Source organism: Aulonocara sp. 'chitande type north' Nkhata Bay, linkage group LG23 (genome assembly GCF_057382095.1).
Source record: "Aulonocara sp. 'chitande type north' Nkhata Bay isolate Kocher_YH1m ecotype deep benthic linkage group LG23, A_spYH_male_GT1.1, whole genome shotgun sequence".
NCBI classification, from domain to species: Eukaryota; Metazoa; Chordata; class Actinopteri; order Cichliformes; family Cichlidae; genus Aulonocara; species Aulonocara sp. 'chitande type north' Nkhata Bay.
In genome coordinates this window covers 29133191-29156983 of record NC_141365.1, presented here as the reverse complement: position 1 = coordinate 29156983, position 23793 = coordinate 29133191, and the positions used below count along the sequence as shown (strand labels likewise).

Below are 23793 nucleotides of genomic sequence, written 5' to 3'. Positions count from 1 at the left end.
AGATTTGGGACAAGTTAAGGGACGTGTTACTCAGTTCTTTTTTTTTTTTCTTTTTTTTTTTTTTTTTTTCTCCCCCCTGACACTTTTCATTTAAAGGTGAGATGCAAAAAAAAAAAAGTATAAAATGCTAAATTTTCTAGTCAAAGGAGCTTGCAAAGAAAAGCGTCTGGACTTCTTTAAGTTGCTTGAAGACGTTTCACCTCTCATCCGAGAAGCTTCTTCAGTTCTAAGGTCAAATGGTGGAGAGTCCCAGATATAAACCTAGTGGGAGTTTCCCCCCACAGATGGACAAAAGGACCCCCTGATGATCCTCTAATCGCCTGAGCCAAGGTGTGAAACTGGGTGTGGGTCACAATCAGCAAGAGTTTCGGGTGAGTTCATTGTGAAACCTGGCCCCACCTTATCATGCGAATTCCTGAGATCAGATGGCCAGGATGTGAGTGGGCGTTGAGGCGTCTGGAGAGGGAACTCAAAACTGGATTATAGATGGCAGACAGTTTGTGTCGTAAGCCACCGCCTCTGTTCAAAGATGGTCGCTCACAGTGGATATAGATGCTTCTTTCACTCCTCTTTCAAACCATCTGTCCTCTCTGTCCAAAATGTGAACATTGGCATCCTCGAAAGAGTGTCCTTTATCCTTAAGATGCAGATGGACTGCTGAGTCTCATCCTGTGGAGGTGGCTCTTCTGTGTTGTGCCATGCGCTTGTGAAGTGGCTGTTTGGTCTCTCCAATGCAGAGGTCTGGGCATTCCTTTTTACACCAAGTTTTACACCAAGTTACAAATTAATTCCAAACTTGGAGTAATTAGGACCCTACACCACCGGGCAGAACATGTTCCCTCTAAGCCTGAAGGAAAAAAGAAGGAACACACACATGTAAAGGAAACACTCAAAACGTGCGGCTATCCTAAATGGGCGTTCTGATTGGGACCCACACCCAGTTTCACACCTTGGCTCAGGTGATTAGAGGATCATCAGGGGGTCCTTTTGTCCCTCTGCGGGGGGTTACTCCCACTAGGTTTATATCTGGGACTCTCCACCATTTGACCTTAGAACTGAAGAAGCTTCTCGGATGAGAGGTGAAACGTCTTCAAGTAACTTAAAGAAGTCCAGACGCTTTTCTTTGCAAGCTCCTTTGACTACGATGACCTGGATGACTGAGAACCTTCACAGGCTAAATTTTCTAGTTTCACCTGCTGTTTTTCTGTAGAAATTTCTTCAGGAAAAAAACCAGAAAATTTTAAACAATTTAGCATTGAACCAAACCATTTAAGTATGTTTGGCTCAAAACGAAGAAATGTTAAACTTTGCAAATGGAAAAGGTATGTTTTCTTTCTTTTTTTATTTTTTTGTAAAACTGCAAAGTTTTGATACAAAATCCAATGAATTGCTCCTATGTGGCTGTTTAAAAATAGAACTTGAATAGATTGTTGTTGTTCAGAGCTGTATTCTTCTAATAAACTTGGTGTTGTAAGACAGCAGCATGATACTGCTGCCTGCACTCCCAGACTTACGTGGCTCTCTGCTGCCCCCTGCTGCCGTCTTCTCTCAGGTGCTCCTCAGTTCTACAGCATGAACCGCCCCGCGCAGCAGCCTCCGAACCCTCCGGTGGGAGGCTCCCTGCCATACCGCCGACCCTCGTCCGTCACTGGTCAGCCCAACGTGACCCACAACCAGAACCAGCTTAACGGGGGGCCACACTTTGCCCAGAATCAAGGTACTGTGTGTGTGTGTGTGTTACTGTTTCATTTTTGGATTCCTATAGATAAGATTTTCATTCCCTATGAAGTCTGAACATAAAAAAAGTGTTAACATTATTCTCTGTCCTATAAATAAAGGTTTGGGCCAATGGTGATGCAGCTAATGGTTCTGTAATCAGTTAAATTGCAGACAACCTTCTAGTTAGTCGTTTTATTTATTGCTATATAAAATAGTGACTTAGGTTAAACACAATAAAACTAAAATATATTTGGTAGTTTAAGGCAAATAATCACAGTTTTTCTTTTAAGAATTGATCATTTTCCATATATTGATGGATCTTTGCAGCTCTACACGCGCGCGCAAACACACACACACACACACACACACACACACACACACACACACACACACACACACACACACCCACACACACCATGCTAAAAATGAGGAAGTGAATTTGTCTTTAACTTAAATAGACCAACCAATATTACACTCTGGCCACTTTATTAGGTACACCTTTTCACCTGCTCATTTACAAAAATATCTAATCAGCCAGTCACGTGGGAGCAAATCAGTGCATTTAGCCACGTAGGCAGGGGTTAGGTGTCCGGGTGAAGCTCAAGCCAAGCATCAGAATGTGGAATAAAGGTTTAAGTGACTTGAACATGGCATGGTTGTTGGTCTGAGTATTTTATAAACTGTTGATCTGCTGGGATTTTGCAGCACAACCATGTCTAAGCTTTACAGATGATTGTCTGAAAAAGAGAAAATATCCAGAGGGGAGCAGATGTCTGGGTCAAGATGCTTTATTGGGGTTAGAGGAGCATGGTCCAACTGCTTCAAGCTTCAAACTTGTACTTGAAGGACTTGGGCTCTTCTTTTAGAATACAGGCGGCGGGGATTAGCTACTGGTAAACTAGAGAGATGGTTTAAAAAAAAAAAATGGTAAAATGAAATCTTATCTGTGCTCTGCTCGTGAGCACCAGTGTGTGAGCAGTGCATGATAAAGCTGCATTATTATCTCTGTTTCACTCAAGTCTTATCTGCTGATTTAAACTTCATTGAACCTTTAGGTTTTGTTTTTTTTGTGGGGTTGTGTCTGCATTTTCTATTAAACCCTCGCCTGTCTGGTTTTGTAGTCTGCCATTTCCCATCTGCCTCAGCGTCCTCAGCGGACTTCACCTCCTCACCAGCTCTCTGTCTGAAGAGCTGCTAAGTCTTTGTGTCTGCTGCTGCTGCTGTCAGTCCTGCGATCTTCACCCATCAATTATTCCTTTGATTAGACTCAGACGCTTGTCTGACAGCCAGATGAAGAATGAGGACTTTAGGGCTCACATCATCTTCCTGATTGAAGAAATATTTGGATCATAAAATGTCTGTGAAGCTCTCCAAAACGGTTCCATCTTTTAACATGTGACAATTGCTTTCTTTCTTGCCAATTCTTTGTGAAAATTTTAAGAGAATCCAATTTTCTTTTCTTTTTTTTTCTCTTTTTGGTTAATATTTTTTGGCATTTCATTAATAAATGTATAATTAAAGTAGCTGCAGGCCTCTGATGAGAACTCTGTTCTTTACTAAGTGTTCTTTAACTCTCTGCTGTGGTCTCTAACCTCTTCCTATTCACATCTGCCGCCTTCCTCTCTCTGGCCCGTCCCCTCCTCCTCCTCTGTGTATTGATTTCTGATTGGTGATAGCAGGCCCGCTCGTGCCCCCTCCCCCCTCCATGCAGATCACCCCTCAGCTGCCTCTGATGGGCTTTGTGGCCCGTGTTCAGGAGACTAGTAAGTGGCCTTTAGCTCTTTGCCCCCTCTGCATGACCTCCACTCAATCCCCTGTAGTGTGCGTTTTTGGGTTCTTGTTATGTGTGAATATTTTCTCAAGTAAACAACCACCAACATCAGCTGCTGCCCTCACATTCAGGCTTCGTTCTGAGCAGTTTTCTTTAAACTGTCTGATACGTTTGGATATTATGCCAGAAGTATGATTATAAGCTCCAGAAGACTCGAAGCGCGATAATTGATTCAAATCAATGAGATATTTCGGGCCTAAACACTCCAAGCATAGTATGACACTATTTTGCATGACAACATTATATTGATACAGGTTCACGAAATACAAAGGTTTTTGTTCAGAAGGAGAACGAAGATCACCTGCTGGACTGCGATTTCAGTCCAGCAGGTGGTGCTGTTGACTTTTTTCCTAGTGAGGTTGGCACCATCAGGAAGAAATTGGCAAAATGGGGGGACTTCTTTCTTCATCTGAGGCAAAGAATAAATCAGAGAAGCACTTTCTGCATTTAACTCGAAGACATGGACACGAATGTCGTGTGAATGTAAAATACTGCAAACACGAGGGCACTGTCAAACGACACCTGACAGATTTACCTTGACAAAAGGAAAAAAAACACAATCTATCACCAACTTTATGTGCAAACACCAGCGTTCATGCAGCTCAAGATATTACAATCCAGCTGTCTGACACTGTCACAGAGGAAATCAAGCAGAAATTGTTGGGTTATTTGGAGCATGTGGAAATTATGTTTGTTTTTTTCCTTTCTTTGGACAACACCAACACAAAGTTTGCATTACAGTGCAACAGCTACACCTGGAGCCAGACTTCACACTAGCATAACAGAAGTAACTATTCTGCCATTGGCAGCTGTTGGATCTACAGCTGCCTTAATTTGCATTTGGATTTTTTAAAATGTGTCGAGGCATGTTCAGACGTGCTTTAGGGTTTGTGGTAACCATGCTATAGTACTGTAGACCGCACATGACTGTTAAATGATCTAAATGAGCACTTTTTCAATAGCATGGAGACAAATGTTATAATAGGATAGATTTTAAACTAACGTTTAGTTTAACAAAACTTGCGATCTCTTTCTTGTGTGGAGCAAACTTAAAAAAAACACCAGTACAAATAGAATTATCCAAAGGAACTAGAGGGAAAGCTGTAACCCTGTCAAAGTGCGTCATATGTCAGGAGAAGGTGACTAATGCTAATGTGGTGCTAACAAAAGAGGAACTTGGAAACAAAATGATTCCTCCTTAAACAAACAAACCAGATGGTGCAGGCCAGCTCGGTGCTAATGAAGTTTAGTGCAAATCCAATTTTGTGTGCGAAGGCAGGTAATCACAAATTTCTGATGTGTGAGTGGATAAGTGAACAGTGTGGTGGCAGAAAAGCTCTTTATAAAGGTTTTATAAAGGAAATCTGGGCCCAGGGGTCTCAGTTAACCTGATGTCTGCTTCACCCACCATCAGCATGCAGGTTGGGTGCCTTCATGTGAAAACGCCTTGTACCAGTATGCACAACACGCTGGGAACATAATGACTTTTGAGTGTTCGTTGAAGATTTTAGTTCCCCTTTCATGGGTTTTGCTCCAGAAACGTTTGAAACAACTTCTCTTACTGAGTAAAAGTAATGCAGAGCATGTGAGACTATGGACAGCACATCAGCTCCAGATGTCATGCTTTTAAAAACCAAAGGCTCATTTTTAGTGTAAAGGTGCAAAAGCAAGAAATGGAGAAGTGAAACTGGTCAGAGGAAAAGTATTTTAGGTTTTTCCCATTGGTTAAAATCTGAGAGGGATTTCAAAGCCTGAAGGTGGTGGATTGGCAGCAGATGGTGGTGGTTGACTGCTCGGTATCATGCGTGTAAGCAAAGAGTGTGAAGCATGATGAGAATAATGAGGCGTTTGTGTCGTCTTTCTGTAAATGCACGTTGAGCTGCTGCGTGCACTTTTTGTTTTCAGCATGTTTGTCCTCAGGTTCTCTGTAAAACTGACAAACACCCAGCATGGGCTGTTTCTGCATGACTGTAAGAGCTCCGCCTCTGAGCTTCTTCTCGTCTCTAACTGGTTGTCTCCCCCCCCATTACTGCCCAACCTGGAAACTACTCCTAGTCTCAGACGTGCCACCTCCACCAGCCGACGAGCCGGTGTTTGAGGAGCCCACGCCTCCTCCGCCGCCACCTGAAGACTACGAGGACGATGAGGATGAAGAGGAGTCGGCGGTGGTGGAGTACAGCGACCCCTACGCTGAGGAGGACCCGCCCTGGGCCCCACGCAACTACCTGGAGAAAGGTCTGCCTTTGCTGGTCAAGGAAATGTGTGTGATAAAATAAAATGTTGAAAGTGTAATGTGGAAGATTAGCGGGTCCAAGAGGGGAAAAATGGATTCAGGGAAGAATTTAAATTAAACAAACTTGAATATTTTCTGATAAAATAAGCAGAAAGAAATGTGTAAATGAGGACGATTTGGCAAGAAAAATGACCAGAAAATGTGACTGTTTCATTTAATTAATTAAACAAAAATGGAAAAGGATTTCTTGCCATAAATGTACAACTTGTCAGAAATAAAAAATATTTTTTTCTGAATATTAGTCCAGAATATTAATCCACTCCATCTTTATTTCCATATTTTATTCCGTCATCCCGCAGTGGTGGCCATCTACGACTACTCCCGCGACAAAGAGGACGAGCTTTCGTTCCAGGAGGGCGCCATCATCTACGTGATCAAGAAGAACGATGACGGCTGGTTCGAGGGCGTCATGAACGGGACCACGGGCCTCTTCCCCGGCAACTACGTCGAGTCCATCATGCACTACGCTGACTGAGCGGCGCCTCCCTGAGCAGGAGAGGAAACGGGAGGAGCGCTTGTTGGGGATGGGAGCGGGGGGAGGGAAGGGTTAAAGGTCAAAGACTTTGATCGAACAGAGCATGATCACCTCCGGGCGAAGAGAGCAAAGAGCAGGGAGGCAAAGAGGAGGCAGGTTTTTGTTTTTTGTTTTTTTGAAGAAATTGGACATGACAGACTCGGTCATTCTCGTGACTTAGTCGCCGCTATAAAACGACCACTACTCTAGATATAAGCTTCCCTGTAACGTTTCTTTCTTTGTGACTTTGTTTGATTAACGAGGAGGACTGGGCGGTGATGGGTTTGTTACTTTTTGAGAGTTTGTTTCACACTACGAGGCCACTAAATTGATTTCTGCTTCTTTTATGTTTTTTATTCCTTGTGTTTTTAGCAGTTTTCCCAATATTTATTTGTAGTGGGAGGTGGGGGGGATGAGCGGGTAGATGAGGCTTCGGAAAAAAAGGGCTGGAGGAAAATGCCTTCAGGTTTCGTTATTCTCAGACACTCCAGATGCAACAGCGATATCCTCAGTGAGACGCATGGATGGGCGGGTGAGGGCACGGAGCGTGCCAAAGCTGATGAAGATAAGCACATCAGATGTCTTAATGTGATCCACGAAGCTAGATAAAAGGGGGAAATCCTCCTTAAGAGTGCTTTAAATGATGAACTTTGCTCGTTTTTGTTCCGTTTGCGTGGTTAAAGCGGACAAGTTTAGTCACTACATGCTTTACTTTGCAGTTTTCAGGTGAAGGAATCGTCATCCAGCCCTCAAATCAGAGAAAGGCGTGGATTTAAAGTCTGCAGCTCCCGTAATAAAGTTGAATGAACAGTCGAGGCGAGCCGTTTACTTTTATGTCTTTATTCTATTTCTTTTGCCGTTCACCAAGAGTTGGCGGTCGAGTTTTGCTTACAGAGCGGCAGACTGCATGTTTGAACTCATGGAAGGAGAGGGGGGGCTAAAAGCTTCTTTTTTGCTCTACTGATGATTAATGTCTTAATATTTTTAGATATGGTGTGGTTTTGGTTTTTGATATTCACCCACGACAAACCACGACGACGATGCATTTAGGTCATTTCTAAGATGCTTGTGCCATATTGAAGTGTGTGTGTGTTGCTGTTTCAGAGGTTATCACTTCATTTTGCAATAAAAATCGGCCGGAGGGAAGCGGGACTGTCGTCGAATTACAGATCTTTAGTTTTTCCCGAGCTGTTTGAAATCAGAAGCACATACATTTGTAGTGAAAAGTTCAAAAAACAAAAAGGTGTAGAAGAAATATTATAAATGTGAAGATGTATTATGCCCTCAGACACAGGAATTATTGAATATGAAAAGAAGCCAGCTGTTGTGTTTTGAAACGGTTTTAAGTAACACATTAGGACCCCGATACCTTTGTTGTTGTTTTTTTGTTTTTTTTGTTTTTAAAGAGACAGTGAGTTTAGGCACCATTCGTCCTCCGTATGGTTTTTGATGCGCTTGGCTGTTTGCGAGGGCTCTGTGCTTGTACTTCTGTCAGGATCTTTTTATTTTCTACTCCCGAAAAAAAAGAAAAAAAAGAAAAACAACAACAGCAAGTGGGTCTGTATGTGAGTCTTGCATGCCATTGTTATTATCTGTACTGGTGTCCCTGAAACCTACGTGGCAAGATCACCCATTTCTAAAAAGGCAAGCAGCCCTGCAGCTCTGACCAGGTACCGCCAGCCTCATCCAAAGAGACTGTACAACTTTATTTCGAGCCCACGTCCAAGGAGCCGCTCGCTGACCTGTGGGGGAGGAGGGACAGAGGGAGGGGAGGCACTCGGCTTCCTCCTCCCCCCTGACAGTAGCCGTCATCAGTGGTGAAAAATCTTTTTTTGTGTGTGTGTGCATAAGCTGCTAGTGAATCCTGCGGACAGACTGCAGGCGGGAGATGAATGAGAACATTGACTCTTGTTGCATAACACTCATAAACTGACACTAAAATATATATATATATATGTATCTGAGTGAGGCCCTCTGGTCTGCAGGATTCACAGCTTCCTGGAGTCACAGACGTCCCCTCGGGATGTCGAGTTTAACAGTCCATAATGCCATTGTGTTGCACAGTTAAAGTTGAATTGCAGAAGTATCATATTTGTAAAATCATGAGAACAAAGACAATAAAATTATTGAGATTTATCGGTGGAGTCTCATCTTGCTTCATTAATGTTTCTTTGCTGTGCAGAAATGCATGTGAGAGAATAATGTCCAGTTTAAAAGTACACTGGGGGGTAAAGACTAAAAATCAAGCAGAGTCTACTGGGAATTCCCATGTCTCAGTCTGTGCAGATCAGTTTATGATAAAACTGGATTAAATGAAGCACCAAATCACAATAGGTGCCTCAAGACGCTTTACGTTGTAAGGTAAAGAAACCCCAACAATCAGAGGACTGCTAAGAGTAAGCGGTTTGGTGACAGTGGGAAGAAAAAACTCCCTTTTAATAGAAAGAAACCTAGAGCAGAACCAGGGAGGGGCGCCCATCTGCTAGGACTGATTTGAGGTGAGGTGAGGAAGACGGGACAGAAGGAAAACAGAAGAGAGGCAGACATAATAACTAATGATTAAATGAAGAAAGGTGGGTGGAAAAAGGTGAGTGAAGAAGAAACAGTGCATCATGGCAAGTCCCCAGCAGCTAAGGCCTACTGCAGCATAACTAAGGGAAGATTCAGAGTCACCTGATCCAACTATAACTATATGCTTTATCAAAAAAAACCCTGTTAAGCCCGTCTGTCTCCCGAATCCAAGCTGGGAGCTGGTTCCAACCTCCCATTCTACTTTTAAATATCCTAGGAACCACAAGTAAGCTTGCAGTCCTGGAAGTCTGCAAAGTGCTCCATTGGGGTGATATAGTACTGTAAGGTAGTTAAGATAAGATGGGGCCTGATTATTCAAGAGTTTATATGAGAAGAATTTTAAACTTGATTCTGGATTTAGCAGAGGGGCCAATGAAGAGAAGCCCATATACGCTCTCTTTCAGTGTTTTTCAGTACTAGCTGCAGCATTGGTGGATCAACTAGTTGTTTTAACAAGCTGAAAAAAACAAAACTATAACGGCTACATGTAAGCAATCTGTTAGACAGTTTATGCAGCTGTGGTTAAATAAGAGCGTACATTTACAGTATTTCTCTGTTCACAGGGGCCTTGTAGCAGGTTTAACTGGTCCTGGTGTTCAGAAAGGGAAGACAGCTTTCCTTAATATTAAGATATTGACAATTTAACTATTTGCCTTATTTTATACACTGAGGTGAGAACTTTAACATTACCTTTATATTTGTGCATCAGCCAAATGTGAAACTAAGTAAACCTGAGGCAGGTTGCTTGAGTTATTGAGTGCTTCATTTTTCAAAGCTTAAATAAGTCAACCAAAATAATAAATGAATATACTTAATAAAAATGTCTTATTTTTTTTTCAAGGAAATGTAGATTTAGCCTAACTGAAGAAGATGGGTATAACCTTTTATGCAGCCCTGTGTTGTGATACAGACAAATGACAGGAGGCCTGGCTGTACAAGAGTATAAAGGCAATTTTGTGTTCAGCAATTCTTTTTTTTTTTTAGAAAGTGTTGCTACAATATTTAGAGGCTTTAAAAGTCATTAAAGCAGCATTTCTTTATTTTGTAGCAAAAATTGAGACGTACTGTTGTCTTGTGATTAATGCATGTCGAAAAAAACGGCACAATATTTTAGCAGATTTAAGATCTACAAAAGTCTGAGAAACCACAGCGTGAAAGTGAATCATTTAGAGCACGGAGCACAATGTTTACACTGAAAACAACTGGAGTAGAAACAGAGAGCAGCACCACAAATACACACGTAAACTGTGTGTAAAATAAAAATGTGCTGCACTTGCCACAACCTGCTCTGGAAGTTGTTCAACCAGTTCTTCACAAAGTAGAATTTGTTTCCTCCTGTTTTTTTTTTTAAATTTGACTTTCATTTTAATGTCAGATCTTCTTTCTCTAGATTAGCAGCACCTGCGACCTGTTTTATTCCCTTTATTCCAACAACTTCCACATCCTAGAATTATCTGTGGGATTTGCACCAGAATGGTGGATTATTTCCCAGCTCTTTTTATTAATTCAGGAAGATGTTACCATCGTGCTCTTTGGGTTTTATGATTCTGGTGGTGGCTTGGAAGACGCTGGGTGGTAACTCAGGTGAGTTTTGGATACTCTGTGTGGAAGTTTGATAGATAATTAGAAAAAACAGGACTGGGACAGGTTAGTGTACTTTTCACTCTAAAGTGAAACAGTCCCACTGGTACAAAGTAAAAGTTTCAGGTGAGCAAACAAAAATATAACATGTTTATATATAATGTTTGTATTCATGATTAAAGTCATACTCTGCACTTTTGGCAACCGAACACAACCACGGAACTGTCTGCCATACATACAAAAAATGCTACAGGTACAACAAATGAAGTGACAAATGACATATTTATTGAATATAAACCAGAACCAGAGAGCAAAGCATGTTCAACACAGTTTGTGCCTAACTTCACCAAAGAACCATTTTTATTGATGTGGTGTGTTTGTGTATAAGTGTGTTTTACTCCTCCTCGTCATCAGTCTCATAGTATATGTTTACTATCCAGAATAATGTTAACGTCCTGTAAGCTGTACTGTGCATTCTTTTGTTTCGAGTCTGCCCGGCTGCCCGAGGCTTCACTTGTGCTGCTTTAAGTTTTAAGAATACACAATGACAGTAACGCTGCCATATAAACAAATGTTCATAAATAAAATTAATTATTTTAATGTGCTGTTAAGCTACAAAACTGATTAAAAATGATAATAATAATAATAATAATAACAAAGTATTTGTGATGTAACCTACCACTTTTAATTGTATTAGTATATTTAAAATTATTGATAACATCGTGAAACACTGAAAGGTTTGAAGCATCCATCCATCCATCTCCATCCGCTTTATCCGAGGCCGGGTCGCGGGGCAGCAGCCTAAGCAGAGAGGCCCAGACCTCCCTCTCCCCAGCCACCTCCTCCAGCTTATCCGGGGGAACATCAAGGCGTTCCCAGGCCAGCCGAGAGATATAATCTCTCCAGCGTGTCCTGGGTCTGCCCCGGGGCCTCCTCCCAGTGGAACATGCCCGGAACACCTCACCCAGGAGGCGCCCAGGAGGCATCCTTGTCAGATGCCCGAACCACCTCAGCTGGCTCCTTTCGATGTGGAGCAGCAGCGGCTCTACTCTGAGCCCCTCCCGGATGGCCGAATTTCCCACCCTATCTCTAAGGGAGAGGCCAGCCACCCTTCGGAGGAAGCTCATTTCCGCCGCTTGTATCCGCGATCTCGTTCTTTCGGTCACTACCCACAGCTCGTGGCCATAGGTGAGGGTAGGGACGTAGATCGACCGGTAAATTGAGAGCTTCGCTTTTACACTCAGCTCCCTCTTCACCACGACGGACCAGTGCAGCGTCCACATTACTGCAGCTGCAGCCCCAATCCGTCTGTCGATCTCCGGCTCCCTTCTCCCATCACTCATGAACAAGACCCCGAGATACTTGAACTCCTCCACTTGGGGCAGGAACTCATCCCCGACCCGGAGTGGGCACTCCACCCTTTTCCGGGTGAGAACCATGGCCTCAGATTTGGAGGTGCTGATCCTCATTCACGCTGCTTCACACTCGGCTGCGAACCGTTCCAGTGCAAGCTGGAGGCCCTCACCCGATGAAGCCAACAGAACCACATCATCCGCAAAAAGCAGAGATGAGATTCTGAGGCCACCAAAGCGAAAGCCCTCCGCCACTTGGCTGCGCCTAAAAATCCTGCCCATAAAAATTATGAACAGAACCGGTGACAAAGGGCAGCCCTGGCGGAGCCCATCACCCACCGGGAACGAGTCCGACTTATTGCCGGCAATGCGAACCAAGCTCTTGCAACAGTTGTATAGGGATCGAATGGCCCGTAGCAATGGGCCAGACACCCCACACTCCCGCAACACCTCCCACAGGACACCCCAAGGGACACGGTCAAATGCCTTCTCCAAGTCCACAAAACACATGTAGACTGGTTGGGCAAACTCCCATGCACCCTCAAGTATCCATGGAGAGGATAAAGAGCTGGTCCAGTGTTCCGCGACCAGGACGAAAACCGCATTGTTCCTCCTGTATCCGAGGTTCGACTAGCGGACTAACTCTCCTTTCCAGCACCCTGGCATAGACTTTCCCAGGGAGGCTGAGGAGTGTGATCCCCCTGTAGTTGGAACACACCCTCTGGTCTCCCTTCTTAAAAGTTGGGGACCACCACCCTGGTCTGCCAGTCCAGGGGTACTGCCCCTGATCTCCACGCAACATTGTAGAGGCGTGTCAACCAGGACAGCCCTACAACGTCCAGAGCCTTCAGGAACTCGGGGCGGACCTCATCAACACCAGGGGCTCTGCCACCAAGGAGTTGTTTAACTGCCTCAGTGACCTCGCCCCTGGAAATTGGCGGGTCATTCCCCTCATCCCCAGACTCTGCTTCCTCCTCGGAAGACGTGTCAGTGGGATTAAGGAGGTCCTTGAAGTATTCCTTTCACCGCCTGACAATTTTCCCAGTCGACGTCAGCAGCGCTCCGCCAGCACTATACACAGTGCAGGTAGAGCACCGCTTTCCCCTCCTGAGACACCTGACGGTTTGCCAGAATCTCTTCGAGGCAGTCCGAAAGTCTTTTTCCATGGCCTCTCCGAACTCCTCCCACACCCGAGCTTTTGCTTCAGCCACTGCCCGAGCGGCATTCTGCTTGGCCTGTCGATACCTGTCGGCTGCCTCCGGAGTCCCACAGGCTAACCAAGCCCAATAGGACTCCTTCAGCCTGGTGGCTCCCTTCACCTCTGGTGTCCACCATTTGGTTCAGGGATTACCACCACGGCAGGCACCAACCACCTTGTGGCCGCAGCTCAATGCAGCAGCTTCGGCAATGGAGACGCTGAACATGGTCCATTCGGACTCAATGTCCCCAGTCTCCCTCGGAATGCTGTTGAAGCTCTGCCGGATGTGTGCGTTGAAGATCTCGCGGACTGGGGCCTCTGCTAGACTTTCCCAGCACACCCTCACTACATGTTTAGATGCACCGGGTCTGTCCAGCGTCCTCCCCCGCCACCTGATCCAACTCACCACCAGGTGGTGATCAGTTGACAGCTCAGCCCCTCTCTTTACCCGAGTGTCCAGAACATATTGTTGCAGGTCTGGTGATACGATTAGAAAATCGATCATCGACCTACGGCCTAGAGCGTCCTGGTGCCACATGCACTTATGGACACTCTTATGTTCGAACAAGGTGTTCGTTATGGCCAAACTGTGATTAGCACAGAAGTCCAATAACAAAACACCGCTCGGGTTCAGATCAGAGAGGCCGTTCCTCCCAATCACGCCCCTCCAGGTCTCGCTGTCGTTACCCACGTGAGCATTGAAGTCTCCCAGCAGGACAACAGAGTCTCCAGGTGGAGCACCTTCCAGCACCCCCCCCCCCAGGGACTCTAAGAAGGCTGGGTACTCTGAACTGCCACTCGGCGCATAAGCTCAGATGACAGTCAGGACCCGTTCCCCGACCCTAAGGTGCAGGGAACAAACCCTCTCATCCACCAGGAAAAACCCCAACGTACCAGCCCGCCGCCTCTCACCAGGGGCAACTCCAGACTGAGACAGAGTCCAGCCCCTCTCCAGGAGACTGGTTCCAGAGCCCAAGTTATGCATAGGGGTGAGCCCGACTATATCTAGCCGGTACCTCTCAACCTCACGCACTAACTCAGGCTCCTTCCCCACCAGAGAGGTGACATTCCATGTCCCTATTGTCAGTCTTGGCAGCCGGGGATCACTCCGCCAGGGCCTCCGCTCCTGGCTGCCACCCGGCACACAATGCACCCGACCCCTATGGCGCCTCCTGCGGGTGGTGGGCCTGCGGGAGGATGGGCCCATGTCTCCTCTTCGGGCTGTGCCCAGCCAGGCCCCATAGACTAAGGCCTGGCCACCAGATGCTCGCCCTCGGGCACCCTCCCCGGGCCTGGCTCCAGGGCGGGGCCCCGGTAACCCTATCCCGGGCAGGGTAAACTGTTCCCTCGATGTTCTCTTCATAAGGGTCTTCTGAAGGTTTAAAGCGTTTGACCCCTAATGGACACTTTTGCTACCATCACATCTTGGTAACGTAATACTGTGAAACAACGAGACAAACCAGTGCTGCACAACTGTAAACAAGGCTCCTTATTACAGTAAAGCAACCTATCAGTAATTAAGACTGACACATGTTTTGGAGAAATCCATGTGTACAGACAAGGAAAGAAAAAAACTCTGAGACTGTTAAAGACAGAAACCTGTGATTGTGGTGAATGGTTCACTTCACTAAGGAAATCGTTGCTGTACTTCGATGGTAATCAGTGTTATGCTGTAAAAGAGGATATTTTTCACAAGTATGTTCATTTAGATTTCAGTGCAAAGTATTGTACATTTCACTTCATTTACTAGTGATGTAATAAATAGATTCATCACATAAAAGTACAATGTTGTAAAAGGCAGATGTATCATTTTTTAGCATCAAGATGAATGTGTCACAGCTGGGGGCAATCGTGTGGTGTATTGAAAAAAAGGATCCAAAATGCAGGTACTGGCTGGGGTGTGAGTGAGTGTTTATTTACAGCGGTGAGAAGGTGACAAAACAGGAAGAGCAGAGCGGGGAGTAAACAAACCTAAACTGGGAAAACTAAAGAACAAAACTTAAACCAGACACTCACAGGAGGAGGAGCAAAATGCACAAAGAGAGATGGCAGAGAGACGCAGAATGAATACAGGGTAACAGAATAATGCAGACTGACATGGAACTAAACAGACGACACGACAGAGAGCACAGGAAAACACAGGGCTTAAATACACGGGGAGTAATCAGGGAATGGGCCACAGGAGGGAGACACAGCTGGGAGCAATTAGGCTAACGAGACAGGGGAGAGGTAAAACTGAACACACTGACATGAGACATGAACTTTCAGAATAAAACAGGAAACTAACAGACACAGAAAACCAGACAGGACACTGAACTTGACAGGCAGACTCATGAGCAGACACAATAACACCATGGACAGACAGAGGGAACACAGAGAAGTGGGAGCAGGCAGGCAAAGAACAGAAACCTAACAAATGGCAAAATCACAACAGAATACACACTCGGAATGAACAAAAGCATAAGGAAACACAAAACACTGAGTCCTAAGACTCAGGACCATGACAGAATGTTTGTACATTTTTGTTTTGCACATGGAATTCATGTCCATAAATTCATAAATAGTTACAGTGGATCTGCTGCTTAAGCTATTTAGCGTGATCAATAAGTACTGTAAGTAGTATAAATTTGCCTTTTCTTATAGAGTAAATAAGAAGCTGGGGACACTGAGTCAGAATGGTTCATGCAGTGGTCGGTGTCTACCATGGCACAGCTACAGATTAAAAATGCCCAAAGCGAAGCGGTCAAAGTCTGGCTGTACTTCACAGCAAAAGATGCAAACTCAGCAGCCTGCAACAAGTGCTTTAAGGTGATACTGTGCAAAAGAGGTAACTCCTCGAATCTGATGAAACACCTGCCTATAGCATTTTGTTAAAAGCCGAGAAATGCACCGTATTTGATAGCTTGCTGCGAGACCTCACACCGTGCGCATCTACTGTGGGTGGGTTGCCTGTTATCTGACCCGGAGTTAGCAACATCCCCCAAAAACCCAAAGAGGAGAGTCCTGGCCCCTAGCCCTGCCAGTGTAGCAGAAATGATGACAGTGACGAATGATGATGATGATGGCAGCAGCAGCAGCCGTTCTTCTCTGCGTGAGTAGCTTAATGTTGTTCGTGTGTAATTTACGCTGAGTAGGCCACATTATTACATTAATGCACGTAAGGTGAACTAGCAAACACCGTCGTAGTTACATGCAGCTGTCTTCTTGTTCGATGGCAGATACTCCCTTCACCCTGGCCAAAAAGGCTAAAATGACCAAAGAAAAAGTGGAAAACAGCTAAACATGAGAGGTTTTTGGACAAAGTTTGTTTTTTCCATTGTTTAAGCACTGCTTCCAGCCAAGAGTGATGCCATAAATCCCCTATAGCTGCAGAAAAGGCTAACATTGTTATCTTTTTACAAAAAAACAGCTAAACATGAGAGGTTTTTGGACCAATTTTGTGTTCTCCATTCTTTAAGCACTGGTTTGAGCACCGTTTAAGCACCGGCATGTTTCAAAAGTACCGGTTTGGTACTGGTATTGGATAAAACCTAAACGATACCCATCCCTATCCGGGAGTGGCTTTTTGTTACAGGCTTTTTGATCCCTGTGTGAAGTAGCATAACATAAGCAGCATGAAAGGTAATAGGAAGACAGCATCTGCAGACTGTTCAAGTTTCTTTTAAGTGTTCTTTATTTTCTGGCGTCGCCTTTCAACAATTGTTTCACAAAACATAAGAACCTGTGAGTCAAAATCTCACCTGCTTTATATAGAATTCCACTCACACCTGGATCTCATTAACCTCTATCATTGGGAAAACAGGGTAGACTAAATAACACAGTCTAGACAAAGAAACAGGAATAAAATCATTTTTCCACTTAACAAACTCATTCACCCAACTAAACAGTTTGAAAAGTCAATCTCTTCACCTAATCTGACTCATGAGGTTATTTTAAAATGAAATAAAAATTTTACACAAAATAAGCACCCCTTCATATGGTTACACCCAATTGACATGATCAGTGACATCATATTCTATAAAATCAGGAAGTACTGGGGCGGCCCTTCACACATACCTGTTTTACAAATAGGACCTGCTCAAAGGAACACACAATGGTAAGTATAACCAAACTACATAAACAAATGAAAGATGCAAATCAATTAATGATGAAGTGACATTTAGCTTTAAGTACATTTGCACAGATGAAATAAATATAACCAATGCTACCACAAACAGACCCGGGATAGTATGCAGAGCCAAGGTTACATGTGCTGTGTTTACATTAAAGCATTATGGATAGATTATAGGATAACAGAACACAAAATAACAATATATGCAAGTGACAAATGGCAAATGAATTCTGTCCTAGCCACTTTGTCACACCGTGATCAACAGTTAGAGCTTGGCTCACAATGGTGGGTGTTGGACTCCACCCCCTTTGTCATTAATTCTGGAAGTAATTTTTAGGCACAGCCGAGGGATGGAGCAGATCATGTTTGGTGGTCTCAGAATCTCATCTCTGCTGTTTGCAGATGATGTGATTCTATTCTCTTCATTATCTCCTGCTTTCACTGGGGCGAAGAGTTGTTGCTGATGGCTGGTCGAGCCATGCTTTCACCTATGACCATGAGCTGTGGGTAGTTACCAAAAGAATATAACCACAGATACAAACAGGAGAAGATCTCAGAGTAGACATCCTTCCAAGCCCTCTCAGTTTGCTTGGAAATGCCTCGGTGTATTTTCAAAAGACTTGGAGGAGGTGGATGAGAAGAGGGAGGTCTGAGCATCTACACTTATACTGCTGCCCCCACAGCCTGAATGTCTACATTGCACAAGACCAAACTGTAAATTAAAGCAATTGTGCATTTAAAGAATTGAATGTGAAACTCTTAATATGTTGATTTTGCAGAGAAAGAAGGCGTCTACAAGAAAGTGGGTGACAAAGTCGTCCTCACACCAGGCTCTGTGTCTGCTTCCATCACCAGGATCAAGTGGACACATGATCAGGATGTTGCTCTGGAGTGGACCAGACAACAACGTTTCACCTCCTGGCACTTCCGAGGTACATTCACTCAAGACTGAAATCCATATACATACACAGATTACATATTTTTAATGTTTGTAGCGTATTTAGAAAAAAGTCATGACTCTCATTGTAAAACTACAAAGCCTAAAAGTATCCTTAAATCTTTCCTTTAATTTAACCCCTGAACATACACCAAACATGAAGGTTTTGGTACTGACGACCTTTAAATAAACGTAAACCTTTGCTCAAATAATATTTTTAAGGGACATATTTACGCCGACCTAGAGACTAGTTGTTGACTGCCTGACAACCATCGGTTGCCACATAAAAATGTGTTTTCTCTGACTGATTGGGTGGCAGAAAAGTACCTGCATTTTTTCAACTTTGACTTCCACTGCGTGGGTAGTTGGCAAGTTATTTACATTTTAAGTCACACAGACAATTCACCACCTTTATGCAAACTATTGGTTTCCACGTCAATCTGATGTTGACTAAAGCAATCACAAGCAGTCTTGAAAATCCCAGTAAGTTGATTCTGTCCATCTGAACATAACATATTCAGTGAGTAGAAGTCTCTCGTCCCAAGTGACTTCTTCGCTCTTTTTCAGTGACTTCACTGAAAAAGACCTGAAGAAGTCACTTGGATGAGAGAGTGAATGTTTCTGCCACTGTACTTGCTACACCAAGATGGACAGAATTAATTTTCTGGCACCAGGAGGTTTGTGGTGAAGCACCCTCTTTGTGAGTATTCAACCAGGGACATCCAGGGACCTTCAGCAAACACTCAACTGGCCAAAGACAAAATATCTTTCAATAGCAACCAGAGGTTGCAAGGAGTGTGTAACTTAAGCCTTCATTAACAGGCTAAGTAGATTCTTTGGGGTAGGTTTTTTGTTTAAACTGTTATGAGGTATTCAAAGAAGCTTGCAAAGAAAAGCGTCTGGACTTCTTTAAGTTGCTTGAAGACGTTTCACGTCTCATCCAAGAAGCTTCTTCAGTTCTAAGGTCAAATGGTGGGGAGTCCCAGATTTAAACCTAGTGGGAGTATCCCCCCGCAGAGGGACAAAAGGACCCCCTGATGATCCTCTAATCGCCTGAGCCAAGGTGTGAAACTGGGTGTGGGTCCAAATCAGCCAGGGTTTCGAGTGAGCTCATTGTGAAACCTGGCCCCACCTTATCATGCGAATTCCTGAGATCAGATGGCCAGGATGTGAGTGGGCTTTAAGGCGTCTGGGGAGGGAACTCAAAACTGGATTATAGATGGCAGACAGTTGGTGTCGTAAATCACCGCCTCTGTTCAAAGATGGTCGCTCACAGTGGACATAGATGGCTTCTTTCACTCCTCTTTCAAACCAGTTTACCGGAAGCCCACACACACGGACCAGTACCTCCTCTTTGACTCACATCACCCTCTGGAACACAAACTTGGAGTAATTAGGACCCTACACCACCGGGCAGAACATGTTCCCTCTAAGCCTGAAGGAAAAAAGAAGGAACACACACATGTAAAGGAAGCACTCAAAACGTGCAGCTATCCTAAATGGGCGTTCTTAAAGTCAGCAAAGAGGCACAGAAAAGAAGATCAGACACCAGCGAGGAAGGATAAGAAGGACAGACGCAACAACATTGTCATCCCATATGTAGCCGGTGTATCAGAAAAACTCAGGAGAGTTTTCTCCAAGCATGACATCCCAGTGTATTTCAGACCCAGCAACACGCTCAGACAAAAACTGGTTCACCCGAAAGACAAAACTCCAAAACACAGACTTAACAATGTGGTGTATGCTGTACAGTGCAGCGAGGAATGCCCAGACCTCTACATTAGAGAGACAAACAGCCACTTCACAAGTGCACAACACAGAAGAGCCACCTCCACAGGACAAGACTGCAGTCCATCTGCATCTTAAGGATAAAGGTCACTCTTTCGAGGATGCCAATATTCACATTTTGGACAGAGAGGACAGATGGTTTGAAAGAGGAGTGAAAGAAGCCATCTATGTCCACTGTGAGCGACCATCTTTGAACAGAGGCGGTGATTTACGACACCAACTGTCTGCCATCTATAATCCAGTTTTGAGTTCCCTCCCCAGACGCCTTAAAGCCCACTCACATCCTGGCCATCTGACCTCAGGAATTCGCATGATAAGGTGGGGCCAGGTTTCACAATGAACTCACCTGAAACCCTGTTTGATTGTGACCCACACCCAGTTTCACACCTTGGCTCAGGTGATTAGAGGATTACCAGGGGGTCCTATTGTCCCTCTGTGGGGGGTTACTCCCACTAGGTTTATATCTGGGACTCCCCACCATTTGACCTTAGAACTGAAGAAGCTTCTTGGATGAGACGTGAAACGTCTTCAAGCAACTTAAAGAAGTCCAGACATTTTTCTTTGCAAGCTCCTTAAACTACGATGACCTGGATGACTGAGAACCTTCACAGACAACGTTATGAGGTATAAATAAATCTCGGATTCCAGTGATGTAAATTTCTACTGGTTAGCACCTTAAACTATGAAGTTTAAGGTAATTTCTGTGCTAATATATTGAAATGATCCACGATGATACCTTCACTTCATACTTTTAGATGGCTGTGAGGTGGATACCTCCACTGGGGTCCTGACGATCTCAAACCTGGCTCTAAACGACAGCGGCAGCTACACGGCGGAGATTAATGATGAAGTCATGAGCACAACGGAAATCATTGTTATCAGTAAGTGGGAGGAGGAATTCATACTCTAGCTAGCACGGACTAGTTCACCTGATTTTAAGTCTAATTCTTGTTGGTTTTCTCTCTTTTCTACCAGCCACTGTCCCTAATCCTACTGTGTCCACATGGTGCCACCCTGAGATGACCTACTGTACTCTCACTTGTGAACCCAACGTGACAGATGATGCCAAACCGATCACCTATTACTGGATGATAGGTGACATGGTGAAACAGTCTCCAACCAGTCAGTTCAACATCACACAGGTATAAACAGGATCTGATTATTGAATCACATGACAGCTCTGTTGGTTATTTTTGTCATTTTATCCAAACCTAATGAATCCAAAACTTTTTTTAATCGAAATACTTTCAAGACATTTTATCGCAGCTTTATGTGCATTTGGCCTTTACACAATGTATGAAGAACCCGTTTGCTTTTCCTTCATTATTTAAAGACCAATAGTGACCATCAAGTAAAATCTTCAGTTTATTACATATATAATATATTGTATATGGAAACACTTATAGACCAAAGAAGATAACAGCTTAAATGCTGAATTATGTATACTGACAGAAGAGTTATCCAGATTTTCAGACCACCAGTGTGCAGCCTTCATTTGAGAAACAAACAGCAGCGATTAAAAAAAGAGAGAAAGTTGATGACCTGTTATCTCTGGTTGGGGTTTTACATTTTGTAACTAGCTAAAGCAAAAGAAAGCCTGTCTGTGTTGAACTTTCTTTGCAGTACAGCGGTCCATCGTTTATCTCGGGAGTTACGTTCTAAAAAATAACCTGCCATATAGGTGTAATCCGCGAAGTAGCCAACTTTGTTTTCTCACTACACACTTTAGACACTTTTCTCAGACAGTCATGAACATTTTCACACTTTTCTCTATTGTTTAAACACTCTCAAAATTCAAACCTTCGTAGAAAAATAGGTCCAGTATTATAGAATGAAACCAAACCGTCAACATTGTTATGTTTGTTGGGGAGAAAACTTACAAACATACAGTACAGCACTTCAGAGTCACACTGCTAGAGATCGAAGATTTATGTTAATTTGACAAGCTGAACGCATTCTGCACTGGACGGGAGACACAGCATGAGATTGATTGACAATGGTCTACAGCCAATCAGGACGCAGAACTCAATGCGCTGTAAGGGAAAAATGCATGCAAAATTGCACCAAAAACACCAAATAAAAACAAACGCGAAACAGCGAGGCCACGAAAGGTGAACCACGTTATAGCAAGGGACCACTGTACACCTAACTGATCAGCTGTTTTTATCCCCTATGTGTATACAACCTGATGAACTCCTCATGAATTTTGTATTTCCTGAAGAATAAACCACATTAAATGTGCGTTTTCAGGTAATATTTGCCTATTTTTTTTTTTTTTTTTGAGTCTGCATTTGGGTCTTACACCGATCTTGGCACGTCCAAATCCACAGACACACAGACACACATACCAACAAACCAACCAACCAACCAACCAACCAAGGTGCATGTTTCAAACAAAGAATCAGAAAACGAATACATTCAGACCATCAAATGATTATCTTTAGCTCCATGGAAATTAAGTCAGTAAGTTGGAGGGAAAGTTCTGACAGATTTGAGCGCCACAAACAAATTCAGTGACTGGCAAATGGTAAAATTCAGTATGTGGTAAACAAAACAAGGACATTTGTTTTCTAATTAAAATGCAGTGTGTGTTTATGAGCTCCTTTTTTCTCTTCATTTGCAGGCAAACAGAGAGCGTTTGATAAGCTGTCAGCTGGAAAACCCAGTCAGCTATGGATACAGTGAAAAAATCCTGAATCCACTCTTAATCAGTGAGTTATCAGCTCAACAAATTATATATGATTAAATATTACATTGTATATATGAAAAACAACAGCGACTGTGGCAGTGCATCTTTTTTTTTTTTTTTTTTTTTTTTACACGTATTTAAAGACTGGAAAACATAATTCTTGTAAAATTAATTTATTCCTTTTCTAAAACTTTTCTTAGGGAATCGGGCTTTACTGAGCTTACCATTTGTATGGATTCTGGTGTTCCCGTTTGGCCTTATTTGTTGTAAATGCTGGTAAGAATCCACAAAAGATTACTCTGTACAAGTTTATCAGCATTATTTTATTGTACTGTGTTGTTCTCACTTAATAATTTTTATTTAGATCTAATTTGATGGACTTTTTCCATTTTATTTTATTTTAGTTCTTCTTTCAGCTTTGCGTTGTGAGGTACCCCTGCTCTAACTGGTTGTCTTTTTCTTCTTGTCCACCTAAAAAGTTGTTGTACCCGCAGGACCCGAAGACAGCGCTCCTCCACTGCTACCAACACTGTGAGATAGAGCAGTGCTGGATCAAACTGTGATGATGAGGATGAAGAAGAGTTGGTGTTGCATAAACCACTGGAGAAAAGTCTGCTTTAACTAGTCCTGGAAATACAGGAAGAGAATAATACGGAGGCTTCGGAGGACAAACAAACCCAAAACAAAACAAATATATGTGTATATATTATGTGTAAGAAATAGTAGTAATAAATAAAAGAATATATAGCCAGAGATATTTCTATTAGGAAAAAAAGAAAATCCCTTTGGGCAAAATTACAATGTTTTTTATGTCAGATTATGAATGTCCATAATGTGTTGTACAGATAAAGTTCCAGAAGCATCTTACTTGTAAAATCTTACTGGGGTGAATGCCAAACTTGAGAGGTTCATTCTTCATGTGTGAGGACAAACAGACAGGATTTAAATACTTTGTCAACTTTATAATCAGCTTAAATAGCCCTCTAAGTCTATGTGATATACTGTGTGGTATACCATTGATGTATTAAAGTAGAGTTGGTATAAACTGTGGCTATTTGCAAACATATTTCATGTTAACACATCACATTTTGCAAAGTATTTGCCCTCAAATATAGTTTGGTAGATATAGGCCTATAAACATTTGCATTATTGGAAATGTGCTTCAGAAAATGACCTTGGTCAGTGGACCAGTTTGATTTCCTGTTTTGT

At 43.3% G+C, this 23793-nt stretch overlaps 2 protein-coding genes across 12 annotated transcripts in view; both read left to right on the top strand.

Moving 5' to 3' along the window:
* Nucleotides 1–7898, top strand: part of LOC147302045 (abl interactor 2-like) — a 31721-nt gene extending 23823 nt beyond the window's left edge. For 6 of the 11 annotated variants that reach the window (XM_086281833.1, XM_086281836.1, XM_086281831.1 and 3 more), the window contains 4 exons: nt 1553–1717; nt 3399–3482; nt 5606–5785; nt 6143–7898. In XM_086281833.1, coding sequence (XP_086137959.1) covers nt 1553–1717; nt 3399–3482; nt 5606–5785; nt 6143–6318 — 605 coding nt within the window. In that variant the 3' untranslated portion in view covers nt 6319–7898. Of the gene's footprint in view, nt 1–1552; nt 1718–3395; nt 3483–5605; nt 5786–6142 lie in introns of all 11 variants that reach the window. The other 5 variants (XM_086281839.1, XM_086281834.1, XM_086281829.1 and 2 more) reach the window with 2 other exon arrangements.
* Nucleotides 7899–10286: 2388 nt separating this feature from the next.
* Nucleotides 10287–23777, top strand: LOC147302044 (uncharacterized). The gene is made up of 7 exons (XM_086281770.1): nt 10287–10512; nt 17950–18102; nt 20651–20776; nt 20871–21037; nt 22519–22606; nt 22785–22860; nt 23064–23777. The coding sequence occupies exons 1-7, from the start codon at nt 10443–10445 to the stop codon at nt 23122–23124; spliced, it is 741 nt and encodes a 246-aa protein (XP_086137896.1). The 5' UTR covers nt 10287–10442; the 3' UTR covers nt 23125–23777.
* Nucleotides 23778–23793: the final 16 nt, after the last annotated feature.